Below are 21017 nucleotides of genomic sequence, written 5' to 3'. Positions count from 1 at the left end.
AACCTTGGTAACCAAATACCAATCTAAGAAACCGCTGGACTGCTGAGGGACCAGCGAAAACATCTTTCCAGAAAAAGAAGAAGAAGAAGAAGAAGAAGAAGAAGAAGAAGAAGTCCCTAATCTGAAGAAAAGGAAGACAGACAGAAAAAAAAAAAAACACACAACAACACATTCCTCAAGAAATTGGATTTAAGAATATTATTTTTTTGTCTTTCTTTATTTCACATTCCCACACCCTCCCAGTCTCCTGTCCTGTATCTTCAGGACATCAGTAAAAAAAATACTCAACGTCTTTTCCCCTGGAACGTTTAGCATTTCTGAAGTTCATCGCGTCGTCCCACATGGATGATATTAACATTCCATACGCTTTCTCATGATGAACGAGAGGCGGGATGGAGAGGCCATGACAGCGTTGGCACAGCGCTCACATTTCTACAGAGAAACTTTGTTAGACAACCGATGCTGGATGGGACTTTGGCTGGGGGGGTTAGGGCGGGGGGGGGGGGGGCTATTGAGCAACCCTCCCTGTGTAGATGTAGATAGGACTGGGTGAATGCTCTCAGTCACAGCCCACACAGAGAGGATCGCTGCAGTTTACTGGCCCTCTAAACTATCCCTCTCTCTCTCTCTAGTGACTACTCTGTCAGACTCTGTCATACTGGAAGGCATGCAGGAACACCACCAGCCCTGACCCAGAGGAATAAGGAGGAATAAGGAGGCCCCACCCACTATGATGAGTCTGGGCGATGGATGTCAACAAGCTGGGACACAAGGCGATGCAGCTATCATCAGAAACATCAGAAACATCAGATACATTCCATCTCGGATATTTGATGATCACATGAACCGGATTGTAAAAAAAATCATCACTTCCATTGCAAAACAAGTGCGGCTGACACGCGCACACATGCACATGCACACACGCACACGCACACGCACACGCACACGCACACGCACACACAGACACACACACACACACACACACACACACACACACACACACACTACGTATATTTCATTTGAAAATCAAAACAGTTCTGTGCACAACACACCCCTCACACAGCTATACAGATATATACATACTAGAAAGGGACAAAAGGAACACAAACGGACACACCTAAGCCTACACAGCTGGGGTTTGAGCGAGCTAACAACCACACTTACACAACTCAACTGGACTAACGCAACAACAAAAACACTCCAAGGGGAGGAGGGTGTGACGGCAGCTATGGTCACAGCTCCAGAGCAGCAAGGTCTGCTGGGACGTTTACTCCTCTCCAACGGGTCCTTAAAAGAACATCCACAGGGAATCCACTGGCCGTGAGGCGACCAGACTGAACTCCCCTAGTGCACTGAGCCAAGGATGGATGGCAGTCATGGTCTCCTACATAGTTACTGACCACTGGCGGACTCATGGGGGGGGGCAGGGGGGGCGACCGCCCTCTTAAGTGCCCTTTTGAGTGGCGAAAAAGAGAGGACGTGCCCTATTGGCTGCCCTTCCAATGGTCTAAACTTGACCATGTGCACTGATGGGGTCCCATGTTGTGCAGTAGGTGCCCATTTTGTCTTTTCGCCCCCCCTACCCTTCAAACAGCCCGAGTCCACTACTGTTACTGACAGTCCGAGGCGGGCCCTGACCCTGACCCGCTGCCCAGGTACCTGCAGACAGTCTTGGTGTTCTCCTGCCTCATGCCCTGGATGTGGGCGTCTAGTCTCTGGAGCAGCTCCTCCGAGCGTACCGTCTCCTCCTCCAGGAAGCGAGACGCCACTAAGGCCGTAGGTGAGGCCGCACAGTGCTCCTGGATGAGGAGGAAGAATCAGAGACAGAAATATAAAGTAGTTGCCAAGCTGGAAAAAAAAGGATATAATGTATATATACACACTGGACTCCAAATTAGGAGTCCTCCAAACTTCAAATTAGCCCTGAAAACACATCTGTTCACCAAGGCCTTTGGCCCCTAGTCAATGTTTCAGTTTTGCTTTGTTTGTTTCCTGTTTTGTCTGTCTGACCGTCTTAGATTTGTAAAGCGTCCTTGGGTTGTTTGAAAGGCGCTATAGAAATTAAAGTTATTATTATTATTATTATATCCAGACTAAATCATTAATTCCCTATCTTTACATGTTTGGTTGTGAGTATGGAGGCGGATGCGTATGTGAGATGAGTGTGGACGTAACAGAAATAGCAGTGAACTATGTAGCTACGACAAACAACATGTCCTGATCTGTCTCACTATGCCATCCCCGGCTACACAGAAAACTGATGGACACGTACAATTTCACAATATGAAATCACTATGAGATTTGATCAGAGGAATTTGGGATTTGTGATGTTCCTAGTAACCTAGCAACTCTGTACACAACCTTGTTTCTGATTGGCTAAACGAACGAACAGACTGTGAAACAGACACGGACAGACCCGTGTCCTGTCAACAGACGACTCCCATAGAGGGAGACCTTTGGCTCAATCTGATTAATCGATACACAACAGATTAGTGCGGCCGTCTCTCCTAGGCAACGACTGGAGGTGAATGAGACTATTGGTGGAATGAGCTTCTCACGGCTGTCAGAACTGCAGAGTCACTACCCATCTTCCGTCGGAGACTGAAGACCTCCATCTCTTCAGGTTACACCTTAACTGCGTCTCCTGAGACACCCGCTTTCCCCTTTACTGTGTCCCCTATGACTTCTACTGCCCCCCTTGTACTGTCTCTCTGTTCTCCAATGTCTATATAAAAACAAAACAAAAAAAACAAAAAAGTTTCCTTCTATCACTGTGACTGCCAACGGCCCCTGGCCTGAGCTGGATTACTCTTCCTGCTACGACTGGTGGATTAATGATTCACCTGCTTAGTCAAATGTATCGATTGTAAGTTGCTTTGGAATAAGGCGTCTGCTAAATGCCAAACATGTAAATGTAAATGTGGTGAACATCACCATTGGCAGGAAGTCGTCTCTGGTCAGCGGGGGCGGAGCCTCCTCTGAGCTGGAGCAGCGGGCCTCGGGAGGAACAGAACCATCCGGAACAGAGACGGCTCCTCCTGAGTCCTTCCCCCGGGCCGCCCTTCTCTCTCTACTGGCTGAAGAGGAGGAGGAGGAGGAGGAGGCAGTAGAGGCTGCAGGTGAGCTCAGCCTGCTGTCCTGGGGGGGGCCGTGGTGGTGCCGCTGACTGGAGGGGTGGGAGAGGGCCTCCAGCTGTCTGAGGAGGCGGTGGATCTTCCCCTCGTAGACGGTGGTGTTCTCCTGCATCTTGACCTCCATGGCTATCATCTCCTCTCTGTGTTTGTGCTGGGGGTCCTCAGTCCTAAACAGAAAATATTATGTCCTCATCGCATTGTCCTTTTTCAACAGGGTGTGTATGATGTACAGTTAGGTCCATATATATTTCGGACTCTGACAGAATTGTTTTTTATTTTAGCTGTTTACCAAAACATATTCAAGTTACAGTTATATATGAATATGGGCTTAAAGTGCAGACGCCCAGCTTTAATTTGAGGGTATTCACATCCAAATTGGAGGAAGGGTTTATGAATAACAGCTCTTTAATATGTGGCCCCCCCTCCTTTTCAAGGGTGCAAAGGTAATTGGACAACTGAATCAACAGCTGTTTCATGGACAGATCTGGGCTATTCCTTTGTTATCAGTTAAGCCTAAAAGCCTAAAAAGTCTGCACTTCAATTGCATCTCGATTGTTTCATTTCAAATCCGTTGTTGTGGCGTACAGAGACAAAATTATGGAAATTGTGTCACTGTCCAAATATTTCCAGACCTAACTGTATGTAGAGGTTAGGTTTGCTTCTTTTCACTTAGATATTAATTGTAAAATACATTTTGACTAGGGGTGCCCAAATGTTTGCACCCCACTGTATGTATGCGTACCTGTCTTGTGTAGAGTGCTTGTATGCGTACCTGTCTTGTGTAGAGTGTGGTTGATGTATGTATGCGTACCTGTCTTGTGTAGAGTGTGGTTGACGTATGTATGCGTACCTGTCTTGTGTAGCGTGTGGTATGTATGCGTACCTGTCTTGTGTAGCGTGTGGTATGTATGCGTACCTGTCTTGTGTAGCGTGTGGTATGTATGCGTACCTGTCTTGTGCAGAGTGTGGTTGATGTAAGTATGCGTACCTGTCTTGTGTAGAGTGCTTGTATGCGTACCTGTCTTGTGTAGAGTGTGGTATGTATGCGTACCTGTCTTGTGTAGAGTGTGGTTGCGTACCTGTCTTGTATGCGTACCTGTCTGGTGCAGGTTGGCTGGCCCTGGCCTGTGCAGATGGTTGGCTGGCCCTGGCCTGGCTGTATGTATGCGTACCTGTCTAGTGTAGAGGGTTGGCTGGCCCTGGCCTGGCTGTGCAGAGTGTAGTTACGTACCTGTCTGGTGCAGGTTGGCTGGCCCTGGCCTGGCCTGGCTGTATGTATGCGTACCTGTCTGGTGCAGGTTGGCTGGCCCTGGCCTGGCTGTATGTATGCGTACCTGTCTTGTGTATAGTGTGGTTGCGTACCTGTCTTGTATGCGTACCTGTCTTGTGTAGAGGGTTGGCTGGCCCTGGCCTGGCTGTATGTATGCGTACCTGTCTAGTGTAGAGGGTTGACTGGCCCTGGCCTGGCTGTATGTATGCGTACCTGTCTTGTGTAGAGGGTTGGCTGGCCCTGGCCTGGCTGTATGTATGCGTACCTGTCTTGTGTAGAGGGTTGGCTGGCCCTGGCCTGGCTGTATGTATGCGTACCTGTCTGGTGCAGGGTGGCTGGCCCTGGCCTGGCTGTATGTATGCGTACCTGTCTAGTGTAGAGGGCTGGCTGGCCCTGGCCTGGCTGTATGTATGCGTACCTGTCTAGTGTAGAGGGCTGGCTGGCCCTGGCCTGGCTGTGCAGCAGGACTCTCTCGTACCTGTCTGGTGCAGGTTGGCTGGCCCTGGCCTGTGCAGATGGTTGGCTGGCCCTGGCCTGGCTGTATGTATGCGTACCTGTCTGGTGCAGAGGGTTGGCTGGCCCTGGCCTGGCTGTATGTATGCGTACCTGTCCTGTGTAGAGGGCTGGCTGGCCCTGGCCTGGCCTGGCTGTATGTATGCGTACCTGTCTGGTGCAGGTTGACTGGCCCTGGCCTGGCCTGGCTGTACGTATGCGTACCTGTCTGGTGCAGGTTGGCTGGCCCTGGCCTGGCTGTGCAGCAGGACTCTCTCGTACTTGTCCTGCCAGGTCTGTGTGGAGGCGTCCAGGCGGGCCCGCGCCTCCGCCAGCTCCCGTCTCAGCTGGCGGTTCTCCTCCTCCAGGCTGCCCAGCGACGACACGTAGCTCTCCCTCAGACAGGCCAGCGAGCCGTCAGCCTTCTGGACCAGGGGGGGGGGGGGGGGGGGGGGAGGGAGGGAGGGGGAGAGAGAGAGAGAGAGAGAGAGGGGGGGGGGGGAGAGAGGTAAAGAGAGAGAGAGAGGGAGAGAGAGAGAGAGAGAGGTAAAGAGAGAGAGAGAGACAGAGAGAGAGAGACAGAGAGGGAGAGAGAGAGATAGATTGTAACCGTTAACAGTGACCACAGCAGGAACTAGTGGACAGCTTTAAGCTTTACACATTTGCAATGATTTCCCATTAAGCACAGAGCAGTCCAGACCTTAGGTGAGCGAGACTCCACCTTCTCCAGAAGGTCGTTCAGATGCTGGTTCTCAATCTTCAGGGTCTCCAGCTGCACCTGAGTCACCTGCATGGAAGCGTTATGATGTTATTACACTCGCACCCACTTTCATCAATTTTACCAGAAACCTAAATACATCCATACAACAGCGCTGCTAGGATCCTGATGAGGGTGCGCAGATATGATCACATCACCCCCATCCTCAAATCACTTCACTGGCTCCCCGTTTCCCTCAGAATTTAATTCAAGGTCTCCCTCCTCACCCACCAGTGCATCCATGGAACTGCCCCCCCCCCCCCTACCTCAAGGAACTACTCCTCCATACCCCTCAGACCTCCTCACGCACCCTCCGTTCTACTGCCACCAACCTCCTCAAGACCCCCAGGACCAAGCTCCGCACCATGGGAGATCGGGCCTTCTGCTCGGCTGCTCCCAGGCTGTGGAATGCTCACCCTGACCACCTAAGGGCACCACAGTCTGTGGATGCTTTTAAACGAGGCCTTAAAACCCAACCCAGCCTTTTTTTTTGCTTTTTAATTGAAAATGTTTATTGTTTTATCTTCTTGTTTTAATTGTAGCACTTTCCCTATGTAAAGTGCTTTTACAAATAAAATGTATTATTATTATTATTATTACCACATTGCAACGGTCCCGCTCACCTTTAGTTCAGCGGCCCGGCGCTCTGCCCGCTCCAGCTCGCCACGCAGCTGCCTCTCCACCCCGGAGGCAGAACCGCCGAGGGTGGCGATGGTGATGTCCCGCTGGTGCAGCTCTGTGGTCAGCTGAGACACCTCCGTCCTCATCCCCTCCACCTCGCCACACCGCATCTGGTCTGCCCGATGCAGCTCCTCTCGCAGCTACACGGTGTAGAAGCAGAGTTTAGAAGCAGAGTTTAGAACCAGAGTTTAGAAGCAGAGTTTAGAAGCAGAGTTTAGAAGCAGAGTTTAGAAGCAGAGTTTAGAAGCAGAGTTTAGAAGCAGAATTTAGAAGCAGAGTTCAGAAGCAGAGTTTAGAACCAGAGTTTAGAACCAGAGTTTAGAACCAGAGTTTAGAGGGTGGGAGTCAACAAGAAACAAAGACAGTTAGCATTGGTGAATAATTTATATATATTATTTATATATTTATATATTAGATTTATATATAGATAGTCAGCACAAGCTACAAGTGGTCCACACAACCAACAGAGGCCAACATAGGGTCATAGGTCATCAGGTATCAAAAGAGGACTCGAAAAAAGAGGACCCGCTGACTGGGAGCAATTTGGGGTTCAGTGTCTTGCCCAAGGACACTTAGATTTTATTTTTATTTTTATTTAACCTTTATTTAACCAGGCAAACATGTAAGAACAAATTCTTATTTACAAATGCAGCCTGACCAAAAAGCAGTGGCTCTTTGGGGGGGGGGGGATGGGAAGCTAGAAATAAAACAAGGTTAAGTAATACAATAAACAATAAAACAATAAAACACTGGCAAATACAGATGCATTAAAATACTAACAGTCAGAGAGAGGGGAGAGAGACGGAGGAGGTGAGGGATAGCGGGGGGAGTGGAGCAGGGGTACTTAAAATGAGGCAGGGGCTCGAACCGCCGATCTGCCAACCTTGCGATCATTAGACGGCGACTCTACCTCCTGAGACACAGCCTCTACCTCCTGAGACACAGCCTCTACCTCCTGAGACACAGCCTCTACCTCCTGAGACACAGCCTCTACCTCCTGAGACACAGCCTCTACCTCCTGAGACACAGCCTCTACCTCCTGAGACACAGCCGCCCTCGTCAGATGCAAGACGCTGGTCCAAGCCTCTCACCTTCTTCACCTCGCTAACACAGCGACTACGCTCCTCGTCCACATGCTTCAGGTCTCCTGTCAGTCTGCTCATGCTCTCCAACCTGAGGACATCAGCACAGGTGAGCACACAGGTGAGAAGCAGCTTCATCTATCAACCAAAGGAGAAGGTATCCTGATTCAGCATGTAAGTAAGTCAGTAAGTAAGTAAAGCTTTATTTATACAGCACCTTTCATACAAGAAATGCAGCTCAAAGTGCTTTACAACAGGAATAATAACATAAAGCGAATATACAAACATATATAAAAACATATACAAGCATAGAATGAATATAAAAGCAGGGGAAAACAGTCAAAAGAAAAGGTAAAGACAAAATACAATAAAGATACATTTAAAAAAGGGAAACAATGTACAACCTCTGCTCGTTAATCTAACTTTCCATATCCCTTTCATCTCCCTACCGTACACAGTCTTTCTGTACTTCTCACTGGCTTTACACCAGCACCACAACATCAGTTTTTGGAAAAGGTCTGTCTCAAGCATGTACAGAAAATAATTCCCAATTCCATTCATTCTTCATCTTTTTATAAATGTCTATTCCTCCACAAATCTACAAAAATGTCTTTTAAGACAGCTACAACACAGCTATAACACAGCTATAACACAGCTATAACACAGAGACATCCCATCTCACCTCTCTCTGAGTTGAGCCAGTTCAGCCTTCAGGTGACCCTCGCAGGCCTGGGCGCCGTGCAGCCTGGCGGTGGTCTTCTCCAGGTCCTGTCTGAGGGTCCGCAGACCCGCACACGTCCCCTGGGCTCCCAGGCAGTCCTCCAGAGACCTGCACACACACAGCAACATCAGACAGTCCTCCAGAGACCTGCACACACACAGGAACCTCCACTCAACACTGAAGAACCAGGTCCAACACTGAAGAACCAGGTCCAACACTGAAGGACCAGGTCCAACACTGGAGAACCAGGTCCAACACTGATCAACCAGGTCCAACACTGAAGAATGTTGGGGCGGCTGTGTCTCAGGAGGTAGAGGAGTCGCCGTCTAATGATCACAAGGTTGGCAGATCGGCGGTTCGAGCCCCGGCTGGCCACATGTCGAAGTGTCCTTGGGCAAGACACTGAACCCGAAAATTGCTCCCAGTGAGCGGGCCGGCCGGCGCCTTGCATGGCAGCTTGCCGCCATTGGTGTGTGAATGTGTGTGTGAATGGGTGAATGAGAGGCCGTTGTAAAGCGCTTTGGGGCAGCTTTGGAGCAGCAAAAAAGGCGCTTTATAAGTGCAGTCCAGTTACCATTTAAAAAAAGAACCAGGTCCGACATTGAAGAACCAAGATTACATTTCTGTTTGGTTTTGTTCATAAATATTTTTGCATTTGTCAGTTGTCCACTTGTGTAGTAACCAGCAGTGAACTCACCACCCACCGAATAACTTGTTCTTTGGCCCGCAGCGCCTGAGTCATCCTGGACACCTCGCTGCAGAGTTGTTGCTGCTGGATGCCTGTCCTATCCTGGGAGTCCAGGGCGGCTGGAAGCTCCTCCCTCTCCTCTGTCTGCACCGGCAGGGGACAGAGCAGAGTGAGACACTCTGTCACACCAAAATATGATGTTGTCTATCAATGGTGTAATGAGTCTCCACTGGGCCCTAACGCAACATGGCCAGAGTGGGCCCTAGGTAGGTAGCATGAGATTTCCCACATATAATCTGCGCAGTGAAGCACCATGAAAACTAGTTCACAGATCATGAACATATCGGTGCAGCTATTCACACCAATCCAACTTTAAATCAGAGGTCTAACTCGCGTCGTTCACATTTCATCAGTGCCCTCCATAGGTAGTGGAAAGAGGAAGCTATAGCCTACTCGAAGAGTTTGGATTTTAAATCAAACAATTTATATGAGGAGAGATTCTCAGCTACAGTAATGTTACCGTAGTAATGTATATCTCTTACCTGATCTGGACCAGTCCAGAGTGTTCTTTGAGAATGTTAGTGTTCTCTCATAGTGTGTAATGTAGTTTATGGCTGCGTTCGTAAACTCGCTCGGGAAATCTGATCAGCACTCATGGAATGCCTTGTCCTTTTATGACGATGAACCAAGTGTATACACCACCCGCACATTAGTTTATATCGTAGAGACTCAGTGCTTGAGATCTTATCATGAATATGATTGATAAGATAGTTTGAGAGCTGTGGGCCCCACATGACTCTGGGCCCTAACGCAGCTGCATTACCTGTATATATGGTAGTTACCACGTCAAGTCCTGGCTGTCTATACCCGACTCACTCTAAGAAATGACCATGGCAAATCGCACCATCTCTGGAACAGCTGCACCTGGAGCTTTGTATTTCAATGGTCGCTGCCGAGCCGACTGCCTGCTCTGCCAGTAAGCACGGGTTTCCCCACCCCTCTCTCTCTCTCTCTCCTCCCCTGTCCTGGGCAGGTGTCTGCCGTGCCGCTGACCTGCGGTCCCTGTCTCTGGTTCTCTCCCAGCTGCTCCTGGAGGATGCGTAGTCTCTCCAGCTCCAGCTCCTGGGCGTGCAGGGTGCCCTGGGCCCGGTCCAGCTGCCCCCGCAGACGCTGCAGCTCCGCCCTGCTGGCCCGCTCCCCCTGCTGCTCCTGCACCCAGGCAGACCCCGCGGCCTGGAGGTCACGATGACAGACAGGTAGAAAGCATAAATGGTAAATGGACTGCACTTAAATAGCGCCTTTTTTGCTGCTCCAAAGCGCTTTACAACGGCCTCTCATTCACCCATTCACACACCAATGGCGGCAAGCTGCCATGCAAGGCGCCGGCCGGCCCGCTCACTGGGAGCAATTTTAGGGTTCAGTGTCTTGCCCAAGGACACTTCGACATGTGGCCAGCCGGGGCTCGAACCGCTGATCTGCCAACCTTGTGATCATTAGACGACGACTCTACCTCCTGACTCTACCTCCTGCACCACAGCATCCTCTAGTGCAGCGGTCGGGAACCTATGGCTCGCGAGCCATATATGGCTCTTCCGGTGACGGCATATGGCTCCCAGACAATTGGGTTGAAAAGTTGAAAAAAAAAATGTTGAAAAAAAAAATTCCGTTTGGAACTGATTTTAAAATACTTGTGATATTGCGTAATAATACTGTGTCATTTTAAAGTAAACAGAAATTAGTTTTGAAGTTAAATTTCACGGGACTCTTCACGGGACCCATGACCCGTGACCCGTGGGTCGGGTCGGGAACCAATGTCTCGCGAGAGTGTCAGAGGTCGTTGTAAAGGTGAATACATAAAAAACTATTTGATCAGATAGTGAACTAGCTTATACGCTTCAACCCTTGTAACGAGAAAGATGGCAAAAAGAAAAAAAGACGATGATTACCGTGCATTCCAGGCTGCGTGGACAGAGGAATTTGCATTTGTGGAGATCGCAGGATCTGCGGTATGTCTAATATGCAATGATAAAATTGCATCGATGAAACGGTCAAATATAAAGCGGCACTTCGATACGCATCATGCTTCATTTGCATCGAAATATCCAGCGGGGGACAGAAGGAAAAAGGCATGCGAGGAGCTACAGCGGAGAGTGCAGACGAGTCAACAGCAACTGCGTGGGTGTCACGGTGACGGTGACATACTTTTCTCTCGCGTTAGATGAGTCAACAGATGTTAGCCATCTATCTCAGTTCAGTATATTTGCCAGGTATGCTGCAGGTGACACACTGGGTGAGGAAAGCTTGGCTGTTTTGCCAATGAAAGGGACAACCAGAGGAGAGGATTTATTCACGTCTTTCATGGAGTTTGCTAAAGAAAAAAAACTGCTGATGGATAAACTTATTTATGTCTGTACTGATGGTGCTACTGATGGTATATTGGGGAAGAACAAAGGATTTGTAGCGCTTCTCCGTGAACATGAAAAGAGAGCCATCCTAAGTCTTCATTGCATCCTGCACCAGGAGGCGCTTCGCGCTCAGACGTGTGGCCAGGAGCTAAGTGAGGTGATGTCGCTGGTCATTCGAGTGGTCAACTTCATTGTTGCCCGAGCTTTAAATGATCGCCAGTTTAAAGCTCTGTTAGAAGAAGTTGGGAATCATTATCCCAGTCTGCTTTTACACAGCAACGTGCGTTGGTTGTCAAGGGGAAAGGTGCTCAGCCGTTTTGCAGCTTGCCTGAGTGAAATCCGGACTTTTCTTCAAATGAAAGGCGTCAAGCATCCTGAGCTAGACAACACTGACTGGCTCCTGCAGTTTCACTATCTCGTGGACATAACAGGCCATCTGAACCAGCTCAATGTGAAAATGCAAGGTATTGGAAATACAATCTCATCCCTTCAACAAGCAGTGTTTGCATTTGAAAGCAAGCTGGAAGTCTTTCTCAGGGACATTGAAACAGGTCGTCTTCTGCACTTTGTAACACTGCAACAATTTAGAGATGCATGCTTAGCAAGTGACTCCACTCAACATCTGGATCTCCAGCAGCTAGCTGGCTTTACGTCCAATCTCCTGCAGTCATTCAAAGCACGTTTTGGAGAATTTCGTGCGCGCACTGGTCTTTTCAAGTTCATCACTCATCCACATGAGTGTGCAGTGGACAAAATCGACCTGACATGCATCCCTGGGGTCTCTATGGGAGACTTTGAGCTGGAAGTTGCTGACCTGAAGGCATCAGACATGTGGATGAGTAAGTTCAAGACACTTAATGGAGAGTTGGAAAGTCTTGCGCGACAGCGAGCAGAGCTGGCGAGGGAACACAAGTGGACAGAAATGAAAAAACTTCAACCTGAAGACCAGCTGATTCTGAAAACTTGGAACGAGCTTCCTGTGACATACCACACAATGCAGCGTGTTAGTATTGCCGTATTGACCATGTTTGGCTCTACATATGTGTGATATTCTGACGTGTAGCAAGAATATAATGTATAAATGATGAGACACACACTGGATATCAATTGGACTCTTTAGTTATTCGATGTGCACGCATTACAGCATATGCATTCTGACTCCCGACTGCGCATGACCGGGTCTTGACTCTTGACAGTGTATCGAGTCTACCACCGGGTGGCAGTAGGTGGTCTAAACATTACATCACTCCTTTTTTTTTAATAAATGATAAAGTGCATAACATTCAAACAGTCCATTAACTTGGAACATTGTTAACTCGGAAGAACATGTTAACAGTCCTTTGGTACTCCTGCTCTTTAATCGAAGTCACGCAGGTATGCGGGAGGTTGTCTGTTCTCCCTAACTGGATACCTCGGCGGAGGTGCGGGTGGAGGCGTAGCTGGGCCTACTTCCTCACTGACCTCTGAACTTAAGTCCATTAGAGTGTCTGGGTTGTCTCGGACAATCTTCTTAAAGAATGAACTGTTCCTAGTGGTGGTGTAACCACTTCTTCCAGCTGTTATCATGGAACCTTTGACATCGATTACTGTGAGCGGCTCTGCGTTGTAAGGCGTAGTAAGCTTGTTCTGTTTTGGTTGACGACACAGGACGGTGTCTCCTGGCTTGATGTCAGAAGGCGTAGCGTGTCGTCGAGCATCTGAGAGAGCTTTCATCTTTGCCTTGGCCTCTCTGTCGATTCTGCGTATCTCTTCGTCAGCAGGGATGGTGATTGTGTCTGCTGAGGGTAGCTTGGTGGTCATCTTCCGTTGGAATAGTAACTCGGCAGGTGACGTGTTCGTCGTGCTGTGGGGAGTGGACCTGTACTCACGCAGGAAGACGTGCAGCTGTTGTTTCCATGGCATCCTCTGCATCTGGACGATTCTGAGTACTTTCCCGACGGTGCGCATGAATCTCTCAGCTGTGGCATTAGCTTGTGGCCATAGAGGTGTTATCTTCCTGTGCTTGAACCCTAGGTAGTTGGCAAACTCAGCGAACTGGTTGCTGTTGAAAGGAGGTCCGTTGTCAGTCTTAACAATTCTTGGGATTCCAAACATGGAGAAGACTTTGTCCATGACTGGTATGACTGTGTTTGCTGAGGTAGATCGAATTGGCTCAACAATTGGGTATCGTGTGTAGTCATCGACTATAACTAACAGGTATTCTCCCGATGGGAGTGGGCCATAAAAGTCAGCACTAACACTGTGCCATGGTGCGTCTGGCAGCTCAGACATTTTGAGTGGTTCGGTCCGGGTAACTGGAGTGTTCACTTGACATGGGAGGCAGGTCTTGGTGATGGTCTCTACCTGTTGGTCTATGGTAGGGAACCATACCTTTTCTCTGAGTAGGGCCTTTGTCTTAGCTACGCCCTGGTGGCTTTCATGAGCAATCTGCAGCGCCCTCTGCTGTAGAGCTGCAGGTATGACAATCCTGGTGCCTCGCAGTATGATGTCGTTACCTGTGGACACTGTGAGTTCATCACTGACGAGCTTGTATGGTTTCAGTGCAGCAGCACCTGGTGAGCGGTCTGTGATTAAACGCCATGAGTTATTTCTGATGTGTGCACTGACCTGTTGCAGGAGTGTGTCTTTCAATGTCTCTCGCTGTATCTCTTGTAGTGTCATCGCCTTGGGTGTTGCTTGAAGTGCTACGAAGTTAACGTACTCCTCTGCAACCTTGGATGCTCTTGTGTTCTGTGACGACTGTACCGGGAGAGGGTGTCTAGACATGTAGTCAGCTGGATTGTCAGCTCCTTTTCTATATTCCACTCTGAAGTTGTACGGCTGTAGTCTGAGGCCCCATCTCTCGATCCGTGCAGGTTGTTTTGATCTCGGGTTATTCCATATCATCTCCAATGGTTTGTGGTCGGTTACCATGGTGAATGGATGTCCATACAGATACAGGTGAAAATGTTCGCAGCTCCAGATGATGGCTAGGGCCTCACGTTCTGTTTGCGAGTATCTCGTTTCTACATCACTGAGTGCGCGGCTGGCGTAGGCTATGATGCGCTTCTCTCCCCCTCCTCCTTTCTGACAGAGGATGGCGCCTAGCCCCACCGGACTTCCATCAACAATGAGCTCCGTCTCCTTCCTGGGATCGAAATATGACATTGTTGTGTCGCTCGTCAGGCTGTCCTTGAGCGTCTGGAGTGCCGTAGCTTGATCACTGCCCCACTGCCACGGAGCGTCCTTCTTCGTGAGCCCACGGAGCGGTGCAGTGATGGTTGAGTAGTCCTTTATGAACCTGGCGCAGTAGTTGGCCATGCCCAGAAGACTTCTGATCTCACCTGGATCTTTGGGGTCGCTGGCGTCGTGAATGGCTGACACCTTCTTTGGATCTGCAGAAATCCCGTCGGCAGAAAAAATGAACCCAAAGAATTCAAGGCGCTGCTTGTTGAATTCGCATTTGTTGCGATTGAGTGTCAAACCACTGTCTTTCAGTCTTTTAAACACTGCTCTCAGAGTGTCGTCGTGTGCTTCCTGAGAGACGCCATAGATGATGATGTCATCGCTGAGGTTCTTCACGCCCGGTATACCTTGCAGCGTCTGGCAGATGGCGTTCTGGAACACTTCAGCGGCGGATGATATACCGAAGTTCAGGCGTTTGTATCTTCTTAGCCCGAGGTGTGTTGTGAACGTTGTGATGTAACGACTCTCTGGATGCAGCTCGAGCTGGTGGTAGCCTGCTGTGAGGTCCAACTTCGAGAATACCTTGGCACCGTTCAGCTCGTGTATTACATCGTCCATTGTTGGGGTGATATGTCGTTCTCGCTGAATTGCTGTGTTCGCCTGACGCATATCAACGCAGATTCGGACTTTATCAGGGTCTTTTGGCTTCGGTGGTGTGACGATCGGGGAAACCCAGGGTGTTGGTCCAGATATAGTTTCAATGATACCGTCGTTCTCCAGCTTCTGAAGCTCCGCCTCGACCTTCTGACGGACATGGAAAGGGACCCGTCTGTGCGGCTGGCACGTCGGTTGGATGTCGGGGTCTATATGCAGTTTCACCTGGAAGTCTTTCAGCTTTCCGATTCCGGTGAAAAGCTCTGGGTAGCTCTGCACGAGCTCATCTGCGACAGTACGCCCACTGGGTGGCATCACTGGCGGCGTGTTCACCATATTGATGATCTGGATCAGCCCTAGTTCACTGGCAGTTGCGTAGCTGAGCAGAGATTGTCCGGCGTCGCCTCTGAGAACGTAGAACACACTCTCTGTCCGCTTGTTAGTAGCCTGTACTTTGCATGCAAATTTACCAATGATAGGTAGAGCGTTGTTGGACCCATATGGAAATATTTTGATCATGGCTGTGCTGAGCATAGGCTTTGGGTCAAGTGTGTTTAACACATCTTCATTAATTATGTTGACAGCTGCTCCTGAATCAATCAGTATTTTAACACTGACACCATTCAGCTTGATGTTGGTCTGGGGTTGCTGTATACTTGTGCTGTTGATTACATACACATACCTTTCGTCTCCACTTGATGAGTCTCTTGATTTGGTCTCGGAGCATGCTGTCACCTGGTTCACTTTCTTAGTGCTCCGCTGCTTGTAGTGAGCTGTGTCCTCCTCTTGGCTTTGATGTGCAAATCTCTGACCACGGCAGTGTTTGGCATAGTGGTTAGGCTTTCCACAGGCCCTGCAGTCCTTCCCTCTGGCTGGACAGTCACCCTCGTGTGGATAATTTCCTCCACAGTTTCTACATTGCAAGCTCTTCTCTTTGTGCCTGTATGCTGCATGTTGCTGTTTGGCGCCCTTGAGATGCAGTGCATTGATTGCGGTGACAGCCTTCTCTTCTATGCTTTCTGCCTGTTGTTCAGAGATCTCTAACATTCTCCCTAGGTCTAACATATTAGTCAAAGTCATGTTTGGCTCTCTGAGCGCTCTCCTGCGCAGCCGTGATGAGGTACAGCTCTGTATTATTTGCGCGACTATTTCTCTGTCTGCATCTGCAAATTCACAATCTTTAGCTAGCATCCTCAGTCTGGTATGAAATGTGTCTAAAGACTCACCGGGAAGCTGTATGGCTTGTCTGAACTTGTACACAAGGTAGTGTGTGTTCTTTTTCGGTGAGAAATATCCGTGGAGCTTCGTCTTTGTGTTTTCATAGTCATCACTGTCGTCAGCCAGCGTGTCGTAGATATCATGGACTCTCTCTCCAGCTAAGTGAAGCAGCAGTGCCCTTTTCCTTATTTCTTGAGTAATGTTTGTGGCTACGGTGTAGTTTTCAAATCGGTTGATCCATTTGTTCCATCGCGTTCCAAGCGAACTGGGATCGGTTTCTGTGTCGAATGGCTGTATGGCCATGTGGCCCGAAAATGCCGACTGCATGATACTAGCGTTAGCCTGGGTAGCTTAGCTTAGCTTCTTGCTAGCTAACTACTCACTTCGACTTTTCCGGACGGATTCTTCTTCTTCCTCCTTCAAAAATCGACACTGGTGGCGTTTCCACTTTGAATCCTCGCCGCCATTGTGATATTCTGACGTGTAGCAAGAATATAATGTATAAATGATGAGACACACACTGGATATCAATTGGACTCTTTAGTTATTCGATGTGCACGCATTACAGCATATGCATTCTGACTCCCGACTGCGCATGACCGGGTCTTGACTCTTGACAGTGTATCGAGTCTACCACCGGGTGGCAGTAGGTGGTCTAAACATTACAATATGTATGTGAGCAGTCATTCTCGCATATGAGGAACATTAAGACCAACCTACGCTCACGTTTAACTGATGGAAGCCTCAACGCCTGCATGAAGCTCAACCTCACCACGTATGAACCAGACTACAAGGACATCAGCAAAACCATGCAGCACCAGAAATCGCATTAAAAGTAAGACATATTTAATGTATTATATGTTAAAAATACTATATGGCTCTCAATGAAATACATTTAGAAATATTTGGCTTTTATGGCTCTCCCAGTCAAAAAGGTTCCCGACCCCTGCTCTAGTGTGACTATAATCACATCATGGCACATTGTAGGGGCTTTGAATTCCAGTCCTTTCTGACAAAATGTGTATAATAATAATAATAATAATAATAATAATAATAATAATAATAATAATAATAATAATAATAAATTCAAATGACCCAAGGACGCTTTACAATTCAAGGGAATGATCAGACAGACAAAACAGAAAACAAACAAAGCAAAACTGAAACAATGACTAGGGGCCAAAGGCCTTGGTGAACAGATGTGTTTTGAGGGTCCAGGGTCCAGGGTGGGGGCGTTGCGGATCACTGTGAGTGAATATATTCACTCATGTGTGTGTGTATAATGTATTTATTCAGCGTTTACATTTGCACAAACTGACTATTTCACTGTCACTTTCATTTCGTTACCTTCGTGTTAGTGAACTGCTCCGCCAGGCTCTTCCTCTGAGCCTCCAGGGACGCCACCTGCCTCTGGTACTGACCCCTCTGCTGCTCCCACTCTGACGAGCGCCTGTCATACTCCTGCACAGGTCAAAGGTCGAGGATGATCATGTGCAACAAACGACCAGCAGAGAGCACTAGAAACCTGTTCTGGTCAGAAACAGAAATCCATACTACAGGAAGCTGGCTGGTAGGAGGAGGAGGACCGTACCTCTATCTTGCTGTTGAGGCGGCTGACCTCTGACCTGTCCTCCTCTCTGCTCCTGGCTCCGTCACGACCCTCCTTCAGCTGTTTACCTTGAAGCTTTTTGTAGCTGCGCGTCAGCTTAGACAACTGTATGTAGGGAGAGAGAGAGAGAGAGAGAGAGAGAGAGAGAGAGAGAGAGAGAGAGAGAGAGAGAGAGAGAGAGAGAGAGAGAGAGAGAGAGAGGAGGGAGGGAGAGTCGGAGAGAGAGAAAGAGAGAGAGAGAGAGAGAGAGAGAGAGAGAGAGAGAGAGAGGGAGAGAGAGAGAAAGAGAGAGGGAGGGAGGGAGAGAGAGAGAGGGAGGGAGGGAGGGAGAGAGAGAGAGGGAGAGAGAGAGAAAGAGAGAGAGATAGAGAGATAGAGAGAGAGAGAGAAGAGAGAGAGAGAGAGAGAGAGAGAGAGAGAGAGAGAGAGAGAAAGAGAGAGAGAAAGAGAGAGAGAGAGACAGTGGACAAGTATGGATGAATGCAGCCTCTCTGTATATTCCATGCTTTGCACACACGATAGTCATGCCCTAAAGGTTAACAACAAGCTGATAGACCAAGACATGTTGTGTTGCATTAAAACACTACTGACCTCCTCTCTGACGTGCTGCAGTTGTTCCTCATACTTGGTGACTAGTTCCTGCTTCCCAGCCTGCACCTCTTCTAGCTGTTTGCGTAACCCCCCCACCTATGGACAGACAAGCAGGGGTAAAGGGGTTACTGCCAGGGTTCAGACTGCAAGAAAAAAAGGTACAGAGAGTACAAAGCATTGTCATGCAAAATGAGTGTATTAAAAGAGCTTTGTAGTCACGCAAATTGTTCCTAGGATGCATCTTCATAAATGTTATATCTATATTCGGCCCGCAGGTGTTGAGTTTGACACGTGGTTTAGAGGAACCCATGGTTTAGAGGTTTTTAACACCAGACACAACAGCCACCACAGTCGGATACTTAAGAAGGCATGGAGTTACTTCAGAATATATACATGATCATTGAAGCCCTAACGAGTTAATCACCTTGGTCTGGGCCTTAGTAATCATCTTCTCAAAAGGTAACAACGAATAATCCAAAGGGGTTCCCTTTTCCTTTTCTATCATTTAAAAACTTTTAGGGCCGGTTTCACAGACAAGGCTTAGGCCTAGTCTTGGACTAAAAAACACTTTCAATGGAAAATCTCCACTCAAGATGCTTTTTAGTCTAGGATTAGGCTTAAGCCTTGTCTGTGAAACCGGCCCTTAGTGTTCAGGTTTGCTTTCAATCACATGGAGAATTGTAACAGACATTTAATCCAGGGGTGCCCACATGTTTGCACCCCACTGTATTCCCTTTTCTGTATACAGGAGAGCCGTTACTTAGTTTGTTTACCTTCATTTCTACTATTATGTATATCACCGTCAACAACCTGTCAGTTCATTCCACAAGCATTAGTGTGCTTCAGATGAAGATGTTGATTCAAGCTCATATTGTAAGCCCCCACACTTTAAGGTGATGTTGATGGAAAGCCTCTCTTGCATGCAGCAGCACAAAAGCCGGCCTCACAAAACAGGCCTGGCACACGTCTGGTTCACCTGCAACAGTCTCTTCTCCACTACCAACCTCAACATCCGATAGCCAGTGCCCTGGAGGTCTAACAGAGAAACTACAGCCTCTCTGACTTTGTACATCTTCCAGGACAAAGACGTCAAGGGAGGAGTGACACACCACAGGTTAGAATAGATCACATAGATATGACTGTTTGCACTCATAACACTGGAAAGAGATGGAAAGTGAGGGTCAAACTCAAAGTACACAAACACACTTCAACTGTACCTCTGAGTTTCTCTGATCTATGAGGTTTCTGGATGACAGGAGGTCCTCCTCGCCCCTCTGCAGACGCAGGTCCATGGCCTGGATCTCGGCCTCCCACTCGGTCCGTTTCTGGTTCACCATGATGTCGATCTGCCGCATCAGCTCCTGGAGCTCCGGCTCACAGGAGGTCAGGACAGAGCTAAGAGCCGGGGAGAGGGAAACCATCAGCCTTTCTACATGACCCTGAGGTCCAAATGTCCAAATAATGTGTCCATATTATGATGAATCAATATATCTTATAATAATAATAATATATATATATATATATATATATATATATATATATAGAGAGAGAGAGAGAGAGAGAGAGAGAGAGAGAGAGAGAGAGAGAGAGAGAGAGAGACAGACAGAGAGAGAGAGAGAGAGAGAGAGAGAGAGAGACAGAGAGAGAGAGAGAGAGAGAGAGAGAGACAGAGAGAGACAGAGAGAGAGACAGAGAGAGAGAGAGAGAGAGAGAGAGAGAGAGAGACAGAGAGAGAGAGAGAGAGAGAGAGAGAGAGAGAGAATATATATATAAGCACTCCATCTAAATTGCAATCTCACTGTGACTCTTACCTCACATCATGGTCTTGGAGGGATCCCAGAAATGCATCCATGATCCTAGATAAATGACTTTATATCTCAGTATGACAACATGGTCGTTAGTTAATACAATAAAGTGATGTCCTCAGGTCCATCTCACTCAGTAGACAGAGTGTAACACTGCAGAGGTCAAAACCACCTGTGGTGGTCAGGAAGGCAGAACTTCTGTTGTACACAAACTAACTTTATCAGTTTATCACCAACATGAGCAAGCTAACTAACCCCTGCATCCATCTACACTAACACACACGTTGTTAGTTGTTTTAAATATATATAGAGAGATATATGTGTATAGCTCGATTATAGATAGCTAAATAACTTGAATAGCAAGTTGAAAACCTTCAGGATTCAATCACTATCTATTAGCTAGTATCCTAGTATGATAGCTTCTTACTCAGAAGGTCTCCCTCCCTTTTGAAATGTAGTCAACATTACTTTTGAGCACTTTGCTACTACGGTGGCCGACAAGGGCAAACGCACTTTGCTGAAACACAAACCAGCAACAATGAGAAAAGCAACAACTCACATGTACAACAACAGAAGCGGTTAACTCACGTATTCCATCAAACATCGCTAAAGGACAAATCCAGGTTTAGTCTGATAAGTCTCGCGAGAGTTCTTTAAAAATATCCAGGCATATTCTGATAAGTCTCGCGAGAGTTATCAAAAATAAACCAGGATTTTTCCTTTAGCGACGTTGATGGAATAACCC

The 21017-nt window shown here is 48.0% G+C and overlaps 1 protein-coding gene across 1 annotated transcript in view; it reads right to left on the bottom strand.

Moving 5' to 3' along the window:
* Positions 1 to 20319, bottom strand: part of cep63 (centrosomal protein 63) — a gene marked incomplete at both ends in the record, with an annotated part of 39632 nt that extends 19313 nt beyond the window's left edge. Inside the window, 15 exons of the mRNA XM_080535963.1 lie at positions 1615 to 1799; positions 2935 to 3301; positions 5122 to 5321; positions 5597 to 5683; positions 6277 to 6474; positions 7426 to 7507; positions 8099 to 8245; positions 8842 to 8969; positions 9879 to 10058; positions 17615 to 17728; positions 17859 to 17981; positions 18468 to 18563; positions 19444 to 19539; positions 19685 to 19862; positions 20279 to 20319. Of these exons, the coding sequence (XP_080392089.1) occupies positions 1615 to 1799; positions 2935 to 3301; positions 5122 to 5321; positions 5597 to 5683; positions 6277 to 6474; positions 7426 to 7507; positions 8099 to 8245; positions 8842 to 8969; positions 9879 to 10058; positions 17615 to 17728; positions 17859 to 17981; positions 18468 to 18563; positions 19444 to 19539; positions 19685 to 19862; positions 20279 to 20319 (2222 nt within the window). The remainder of the gene's footprint in view (positions 1 to 1614; positions 1800 to 2934; positions 3302 to 5121; positions 5322 to 5596; positions 5684 to 6276; positions 6475 to 7425; positions 7508 to 8098; positions 8246 to 8841; positions 8970 to 9878; positions 10059 to 17614; positions 17729 to 17858; positions 17982 to 18467; positions 18564 to 19443; positions 19540 to 19684; positions 19863 to 20278) is intronic.
* Between the last annotated feature and the right edge of the window lie 698 nt (positions 20320 to 21017).

This window comes from Nansenia antarctica, assembly GCF_963989245.1.
Source record: "Nansenia antarctica genome assembly, chromosome: 7".
Classification (NCBI taxonomy): Eukaryota; Metazoa; Chordata; class Actinopteri; order Argentiniformes; family Microstomatidae; genus Nansenia; species Nansenia antarctica.
Note: the sequence above shows the minus strand (reverse complement) of the source record. Positions and strands in the feature narration are given on the sequence as shown.